At 46.6% G+C, this 9,398-nt stretch overlaps 1 protein-coding gene across 1 annotated transcript; it reads left to right on the top strand.

The window, feature by feature from the left end:
- The first annotated feature begins 3,886 nt into the window (after positions 1–3,886).
- On the top strand, positions 3,887–7,549 carry LOC123128229 (phospho-2-dehydro-3-deoxyheptonate aldolase 2, chloroplastic). Its single transcript, XM_044548178.1, has 5 exons — positions 3,887–4,415; positions 5,241–5,518; positions 5,933–6,209; positions 6,632–6,877; positions 7,080–7,549. Exons 1-5 carry the CDS (start codon positions 3,945–3,947, stop codon positions 7,347–7,349), a joined length of 1,542 nt encoding a protein of 513 aa, XP_044404113.1. The 5' UTR covers positions 3,887–3,944; the 3' UTR covers positions 7,350–7,549.
- The last annotated feature ends 1,849 nt before the right edge of the window (positions 7,550–9,398 follow it).

The following is a 9,398-nucleotide window of genomic DNA, read 5'->3' as shown; positions in this document are numbered from 1 at the left end:
TCACTATACCAAAATCCTCGTTAACGATTTTGTTCTTCTTTCTCGTTATTGTGTTCCGGCATCCCCGTGACTAAGTCACGTGTGTCTGGACAGACGATGATTGATGTCATCACACCAAGAGGGCCCTAATAATATCGCTCCATCATCGGAGGAGAAAATCCCACTCTCGAGCTATCCGGTCACTTGTCAAACTTTCTGATGAACCAGTAAGTTGTCGTTATGATCATCGTGTTACAGGTGATGTTTGAGCAACCCCAAAGCCCATCCTACGGTAAGAAGCGACCATGATACTCTCATGATCTAATGAGAAATATCACACATTAACCCTCTGTGTTATTACAACGGAATGCAGACGATATTAACTCAACTCATAAGAAACAAGATTGGGTCAATTCAATATGATCGTTCTTCTAACGTCATAATCTCAATGTTGTTTTAGGATTATCATTACACTTAACAATATCCTAAGATCTGGAAAACATGATCACCAACAACACTTGAGCTAGTCTTAGAGGTGAGAATAGGAACTTTTTCATTTACCATTTATCACCTATATGTGCATATGAGTTTTCACTGAATTGCATATTCCAGGATCATAACAATTATAGCATAGGATATAAACTCCTTAATTGTGAATATGGAAATATAATAATACAAATATTATTGTCTTTAGGGCATATTTCCAACATAGTCGAGCCCCTGGTGGATGAGATTTATCGCCGTTTCCGTGCATCTAATGGGTATTGTGCTACACTTTGCCGCATTCACATTCAGCCCTGCCGCTTGTCCGAAGTCGTTGAGGATGGCCGCACAAACAACAATATCTGTGGCAGTCGACTGGAGGAATAACATCACGTCATCCGCGAAGAAGGATAACCGGTGTGCGGGTCCATGCTTGGCAAGGGTGGGAGCATGCACTGCCTATTAGCATAGTTAAACATGTGCTGCGGGGCCTCCATAACCAGGATGAAGAGCATCAGCGGAAGAGAGTCCCGTTGTCGCAGGCCACACACGTTGCAGATGGTGGGACCTGACACGCCATTGACGAGCACATGGGCAGTGGCAGCTGAAAGCAACCCACAGATCCACACTGTCCGTCGTAGGCCAAAGCCCATCCCGACTGGCACTTGAAGTAGAAAGGCCTAATCGATCGGGTCAAACACTTTGGAGACATCTAACTTCAGTAGCATGACGGCTCACCTAGGGCGCGTGGAAGTGTGTCTTCGGAAGATCTCAAAGGATTGCGTCGGTGGTGGTCTTTGGTGGATCTACTCGGATTCGGTTTTCATTCATCTACATTTCGTGCGTCTTCAGGTTAGATCCTTCCAATCTAGGATTCTCTTCATCGGCGACGGTTATTGTTCTGCTGCGCTGGTCCTATGGGACATTGGCACAATGACTTCCCGACTCTCTACCACAATAAGTTTTACCCCGCTCCAGTGACGGAGGGGCGATGACAGTAGCGCGCCTCCAGCTCTCTTCAGTGCTGACGTCGCTAGGTGGTCTATAGAGCTGGATGTAATTTTTATTATTTTTGGTGTTTGTTTTTTTTCTGGTTGAAAGAAAGTATTCCACAGTTATAGAGTTACAGTGCAGAGGTGAGAATTCCTCGGTATATGGATGCCCTTTGTGTAGCAAAACAACAACGCTACATTGAGTAAGACTACCTCACTAAACGACCCGCCACTCTATTCTAAGAACAATAAGCTTTTGAGGAATAAACTCCTGAACATCTTGTAAGGTTAGAATCTCCAACGCGTGGTGCCCATATTGAGACCGGACTATTGGCCCATCACTGAAGATAGTTAGGGCTGTGGACGAGTCCGATTGCATAATGACTGGAAGTTCTATTTGTTGCTGGGCTAGCGCCATGCCCTGCATCATAGCATGAATCTCTACTTTCATCGCGTCATTAAAGTCGAAAAAATACTTGTAGGCCACGAAGATAAATAGATCAGAAGTTTTTCCACAAAAAAAACATTGATTTTTTTCATTTTGTTTGTTAATTAATATTTTTATTAATCAGTGTGACAAAATATATACATGTTGTGCACACTTTTATTCGTTTTCTAGATATTTTTACAAGTTCAATGAAGGTTTTAGGCCTGAAAGATCACATACAAGAGTATGTGATACTTTCTTGTCTCTCGTGGAGTCGTAATTCACGAGAACACGATACTAGAGATGATGCCATCAATTTCATTGTGGAGCTATGGATTGTTGGCTTTTCTGGAGTGTGATGATTGATGGCTTGAAAGAGATAGAAAACAAAATAGGTGTTCGTTTTTTTCTTAGCAAAGAGACAATCACTTCAAATGAGGAATACTAAGTCAGTTCTTTTAATGATATTATTACTCCATCCGTCTCATAATATAAGAGTTTTTTTACACTACACTGGTGTAAAATGCTTTTATATTATGAGACGGAGGGAGTATATGACATCCTTTTATCACATAGTACTGTTTTACTAACTAATTTTAATCGTCACATATCTTTGTAATGCTTTGTATACACACAAGTATTTACAAAGAATGGAGTGGTAGTAAGCAACTTGTTTTTTTTTACTGCAAGTAAGCAACTTGTTAACACAAGTTAAGTTACGATATAGCTTGTATTATCTCTAAAGTGAGAAAGTTACATAATCAAAAAATGATAAAATTTGGAAATAACTAAACGAATTTTATTTTATTTTTGTTTGTTATTAAGGCCCCGTTTGATAGCGAAGTTTTTTCAAAGTATTCTGATAATACTACAGTTTTTGAAAATACTACAGTTTAATTTATGTGAGGTGTTTGGCTACCCAATAAACTGCAGTATTAATACTGTGGTATTTCCAAAACTAGAGTATTTTCTCTGTTAAATAAAAAGAACCCCATACCTCTTTTTTAAAAACAGAGCACGCAAAAGAAACAGGTGTCTTCAACTTCTTCCTCGCTCCAAGCCATCGCCGCGCTGCCGTCTCTGAAGATCTTCTACTTCGGCGGCCATGGACAAACCAAGAGACAGCAAATTAAAGAACAATAATAAATACACTTATCCTCATCCTCCTGCCTCTCTGCACAGGTCGCCGGTTACCTCCTGGCTACGTTCCTTGCCGTAGACTATGCGGTGGAGGTCATGCCACGGAGTGACCCTCGCATGACGACGAATGCCGATGCTTGGCACCGCGAGGCCATGGAACATTGTCATGGTGGAGAGGCTGTAGAGAAACACCTGGGCGCGGCGTGACGGCGATACACGAGGAGTCAGTGGCACAGAAGGCTTGGAGCTAGTTGTGGACATGACGAACACCATCTTGGCCACCCGTTTACAATTCATGGTCAGCTCCTGGTTCCCCTCGACGATAATATGGATGAAGGTCAGGCCGTTCAGTCCACGCGCACTTGCGCAGCTTCCGACCAGCAACGCCATTTGCAGAGAGTGACGTGTTACCTCCACACGCAGCTCCACCATGACTCGACGGTGATAAGTCGGCTACTTCGTGTTGCTGAGCGTCCTCCAAGGGAAGCTACAAGCCATATCTATGGCCATGCAGTGCCGTTCAGTTTGTGCATGCGGATGATAAATGTGCATGGCCGATCAGTTGCATGCAACGCCGAGCTAGCTAAAACTCATTTTACATCGCTACATACGGCGCTAGCCAAACGGGTCGCTGTATTATCAAAACTCCAAAATAGTTTGATATGTCAAAATCATGGTATCTTGCACCAATGGGTTAAAATACTGCAGTTTTTCAATACTCTGTTTTTTGCAGTACTTTGCTATCAAACACAGCCTAAATCACACGGAAGACGTGAGAACCGAGAAGATCGTCTTATCTAGCGGGGTGGCACTGCCGCCTTCGGCCCCGCCGCGCCACTGCATATATATTCGCGTTTACAGCTTCTCGCGGCATGCCTAACCGCCTCTAGATCAGCCCCGTTCCCCGTCCAGTCACACACTCAATGGCGGCTCCCGTTCTCCCCGTAGCGCCGCTGGCGCCCTCGCACCTGTCGCCCTTCATCTCCGCCCGCCGGAGGTCCTCGTCGGCCTCCTCCGACCCGCCGCGTCGCCGCGGGACGGGCCCGTCGGTGCGCGCGTCGTCGTCGGCAGCGGCGGCGGTGACGAGCGGGTGGGCGCCGGACAGCTGGAGGGCGCGGCCGGCGCGGCAGATCCCGAAGTACCCGGACGCAGCGGCGCTTGGGGAGGCTGAGCGCACGCTGGCGTCCTTCCCGCCGCTGGTGTTTGCGGGGGAGACGCGGACGCTGGAGGAGCGCCTCGGGGAGGCGGCCATGGGCCGGGCGTTCCTCCTGCAGGGCGGCGACTGCGCCGAGAGCTTCAAGGAGTTCGGCGCCAACAACATCCGCGATACCTTCCGCCTCATGCTCCAGATGGCCGTCGTCCTCACCTTCGGGGGGCAGATGCCCATCGTCAAGGTCCGACTCCCACTTTCATCCATGCATACGGCATACCCCTTCCTTAATTTGACGATCCTACGCAAATAGCCTACCGTTGGATTCGCGCCCCCAATTAACGAGGGTTTATGTCCTTCTGACTTGTGAATTGCGATGATCAAGTCCTGTCATGGATCGGGATTTGGTTCCTGTAAGCCTCAATGCAGTTCAGACTTTGCCGCCTCCACAATTTCATCAGATATTCAAGTGTCTATAATGAAAACACTTGTAATCTCAGTAGAATCACAGAAAAGGTGACTACTGGCTAGATCATGACACAAGTGGTCATGTTTATGGATTCTTAAACTGTCATAGGCTGTTATGAATCGACTCAACCATCCTGAGTTTTTTACTCTCTTTCCTATGGCGTTACAGTTTTAAAGGTCTTGCCGAGAACATAGATTGTTGTGTTGTGTATACTGCTCATGAGCGGAATAACTGTTGGGGAGTCCCCGACAATAATTGTGCCCATACTGCTGGTTTAATGGATGGTAAAATGATCTATTGCTATTTTGCATTCGATTCATCTGCAAGCAAACTAGTACTAATTGATTAAAGCTATAGATTACATGAAACTATGAAATGTAGTCCGTTCTAAAAAAAACTATGAAATGTAGTGATTAACCATGTTCATTTATCTATAGATTAAGAGAACTTGTATTGACAAATAAAGATTCTTGTTATGCTGAAGAGAAATGCCTCTAAATGTTCTCCTTCCATGATTGGCAGAAAAACCATCCACACTCCATCTTTGTATATAAACATCTCTCCTGTTCTACAAAAGATTTGTGGCACTATGTATTTCAGGTTGGAAGGATGGCAGGCCAATTTGCAAAGCCAAGATCGAACCCAATCGAGACTAGAGATGGAGTGACACTGCCGTCCTATCAAGGGGACATCATCAACAACGACGATTTCGATGAGAAATCGCGTGCACCAAACCCTCAAAGGTTGATTAGAGCCTACAGTCAGTCTGCGAGCACCCTGAATCTTTTGAGAGCATTTGCCCATGGAGGATATGCTGATCTTCAGAGAGTCACCGAGTGGAACCTCGACTTTCTGAGGCACAGCACGCAGGGAGACAGGTAATTAAATTTCTACTTGATCTCATCAAGTGGTTAGCCTTTATGCAAAACTCTTTTCCCCACCGCAAATATCATCTGAATTCAAAAATTACCATCAATCTTTCTCCAGCACACGGCTCATGCCCCATTCAATGTCATTGCCGTATTTGCACATATATGCAACGGTTCTGGTTTAATTTTTACTTTTGACCTCGTTTGTGGATAATTTTCAAGTCCAGAAAAGTGATTTTGTCAAACAACTGATGTACTTGTTTTAGCACACTAATCTGGACAGCATCAGTCACGTGTAATAATAGCTAGGTATTCATCCTCTAGGATTCTGTAGGAAATATCAGTCAGCCTAAATATGATCACTGACATCCTGTTATATACAATAAAAGTAGATCTTACCTCGTTATGTTCTTCTCTGAGCAGGTATGGGGAGCTTGCCCAGAGGGTTCATGATGCCATCGGGTTCATGCTTGCTGCTGGTCTGCCTCCTCAGCATCCCATGATGACCACAGCTGAATTCTGGACATCCCATGAGTGCCTTCACTTGCCATATGAGCAGGCACTGACCAGGGAGGACTCCACTTCTGGCCTCTATTACGACTGCTCTGCACACATGCTCTGGGTTGGGGAGAGAACTAGGCAGCTGGATGGTGCTCATGTTGAATTCCTCCGCGGTATTTCCAATCCTGTCGGCATAAAGGTAACCAAAGCACCCATCAGAGTTCGCTTGCCTCCATATGGTCTTCGGTGACATCTTTTCATATGACATGTGTGTTTACTGAAGTCTTGAAGGTTTGCATTTCGTTGTTGGAGTTGGTCACGTAAAATCATAAACATCTTAATTCTTAAGTACTTCAACTTCCATTGCAAATGGCGACCATCAATGCTTCACAAGTCAAGTATAGATCTTTCAGTTTTGTGGTCTCCAGGTTTATGTATAGTGTTTATCTGTTGATAATCATCTTTTTTCATATATTGTTAATGACATGAAAGTTGTCGTGTTTTTAACAACTATGAAGAACAGTAGTTTTTTTTTTAAATCTTATTTGTCACAATCTTATGACTGTCTTAGACGGAAAAAAATCAGTTGACAAATCTAATGACTCTGTCTATGTTATACAGGTGAGTGATAAGCTTGATTCATCGGAGCTTGTGAAACTCTGTGAGATTTTGAATCCTCACAACAAGCCCGGGAGGCTGACACTTATCACAAGGATGGGGGCCGAGAACATGCGTGCCAAGCTCCCCCATATGATCAGAGCCGTGCGTCAAGCAGGGCTGATTGTCACCTGGGTCAGCGATCCCATGCACGGGAACACCATCAGCGCACCTTGCGGGCTCAAGACAAGATCATTCGATGCAATCCGGGTAAGCGTGATAACTTTTTGCATGATTCGACATAGAACAACCTACTTATGGTCGGTATTTCATGCTGTTTGTTACAATGAGACATGGACTGTTGTTTTCTGGAACCACATGCGATTGAGACATCCAATAGCATTGTTCGGACTTGCCAACTTTGGTATGGCATGGTTCAGAATTTTCACTGTTTCTTTATATGGCTGCGCAGGCTGAGCTTCGGGCTTTCTTTGATGTCCATGAGCAAGAGGGGAGCTACCCCGGAGGGGTTCACCTAGAGATGACAGGGCAGAACGTTACAGAGTGCATTGGTGGATCCAACACAGTGACCTTCGACGATCTCAGTTCCCGCTACCGCACGCACTGCGACCCCAGGCTGAACGCATCGCAGTCGCTTGAGCTGGCCTTTGCCATTGCCGAGAGGCTAAGGAAGAAGAGAGACAGGACATGGACTAGCCTGATATATAAAGTAGAAGCTTAAGATATCAATCTTAGATTTCTTCCCTGCAGAACTATCTTCAGCTGCTAGAGGACATAATTTTACATTCTTTAGTTTTTGTAGTAGTATAGGTGCCGTTTGATTTTGGAAATGCCGAGGAAAAATCTCCCTCAAATAATAGGATATAGCTGTTTTTGTGCAGTACGGATTGTGCTTGGTTCAATTTCAGTTTCTTTCGTTTTCATCGTTTCTTTGATGCAGTTTGTGTGAGGGCGGAGAGATTACATGAGACCTGACAATCGATTACTCATTCGGTATTTGCTGAGACTGGACATAAGGTTTATTGATTAAATTTGGAAACGCAATATGAGAAGTAAGTGCCTTATCTTCTCTCGCGGTCGTTCTCAGCCACTCGCCCGATTTTTCTTCCTCTGTTGCGCCCGAGGGATCTCCTCCTCCTCTCTTTCGCTGTCTTCTCCGGTGAGCACCACAAAGCCAACCGTCGAGCCAGCACCATCCCCTCGTTTTTCTCTCTCAGCTGCATCTGTCGCTGCTCGACGATGACCAGAGCTGCGACAGGGTGGAGCACGGTGCTGCAACGGCTAGTGTCGGCGCCTACCGGCGGCTGATGCTTTGCTACAACCAGCAGCCACCGCTGCCGACGGAAACGGCGAGCTCCGATGCTGCAACTGTAGATATTCTTTTGCTGGAGCCACCTGGCGAAAAAGCTGCAACCACCGTGGACCAATGCTGGAACCAGATGGCATCGAGGATCATTTTGCTGGGACCGGCAATAAAATTTGCTGGAAGCCTCGAACCAGCAAGAATGTTTGCTTGCTGCTGGCGAGATCTTTTTTGCTGGAACCAGTATCAAGCAGTGCTGGAACTAGCCGCCGGCGAGGTTACATCCATTGAGCGACGAAAAAGCTTTAACCAGCGGGGCGGCAGAAAAGGCTGCAGCCAACGTGGGTGGGAGTTGCAACCCTCACTGGCGAAGTTGCATCCAACAGTGGAGCTGCAACCGTTTCATAGTGGCGCTGCAACAGGCGATGGTCGGGGGCTTCGACTGGCGGCGGGAGATGCGCGAGCAGGGGAAGGGTTGCGGTGCTTCATGCAGGGACCACGCGCGGCACGCGAGTCTTCCGACGACTGTGTGTGACGGCACCCACTGAGGCGGACGACGACGACGACCCGACGCGCTGGATGAATGACAGTGGAGCCCTCGCACGCGCATATGCAGTTTGCTGGTAGGGGGTGTGGTGGTGGTGGGCGAGGTGGACGAAGGGGGAAGAACGAATCATTGACCAAATCAGACTGCGTGGAAGCAATCAATCCAACGCACGCACGTGACCGACTAAAATTGGGCCGATCAACCGAAGCCTAGCATTGGCCTAAAATTTATGTCCTCAAAAGACACTCCAAACTCAACTCCTCAAATCTGGATGAGTTAAAGGTTATTACACACAACCCTTCCCTTAAAACTTGACTCCCGTGACTTTTCTAGTAGCATATTTCTTCTGTCCTGTTGCACAAATATTTCACAAGATTTCAACAATAATTATACAATTCAAATGCACAATTGATCAGTGCAAAGTATATGAGTTGTCATAGTTCACCACGGGGACGGGCTTATTAGTGCTCAAACACATCTACAACTCAATGGTGCAAACCGGGTAGGATAGCAAGTAAGGGCATCTCCAACGCTGATCCTCAAACCGCCCGTATACGTTGGACCGGCACATCTAACGCGGGCCTGTATCGGTCCGCCCGGTAGTTCAGATGCACTTTTTCCTGCAAAACGGAGACAAAGTTCGGGGGGGCTTTGCCGGAGTCTGGACAACAGCCACGTAGGACTCCAACACCCCTAGCCCACTAAATCCCCCCTCCCGGTCCCATTTTCTTCCAATCTTCCCCTTCTCCTCCTTTATTTACATCCGCACCCTCCTCCTCCTCTGACGTCGCCGTTGTACCTCTCTGGCACACAGGCATTGCCGGACCTCTGCAACGAGCACCGACGCGCCCACTCGCCTTTCACAACGGCGTCGTCCACCCAGGACACGTCCGTAGGCAGGTACACTCCGTCCCCCTATC

The sequence above is a fragment of the Triticum aestivum genome, chromosome 1B, assembly GCF_018294505.1.
Source record: "Triticum aestivum cultivar Chinese Spring chromosome 1B, IWGSC CS RefSeq v2.1, whole genome shotgun sequence".
Lineage (NCBI taxonomy): Eukaryota > Viridiplantae > Streptophyta > Magnoliopsida > Poales > Poaceae > Triticum > Triticum aestivum.
This window is presented reverse-complemented; position numbering and strand designations above follow the sequence as displayed.

Bases quoted from the DNA above. Each gene is read 5' to 3' on its own strand.
- LOC123128229 (XM_044548178.1), top strand. From the start codon at position 3,945: ATGGCGGCTCCCGTTCTCCCCGTAGCGCCGCTGGCGCCCTCGCACCTG. The intron at 6,210-6,631 runs GTAACCAAAGCA...TATGTTATACAG, and splicing joins CCAATCCTGTCGGCATAAAG to GTGAGTGATAAGCTTGATTC. The intron at 6,878-7,079 runs GTAAGCGTGATA...ATGGCTGCGCAG, and splicing joins GATCATTCGATGCAATCCGG to GCTGAGCTTCGGGCTTTCTT.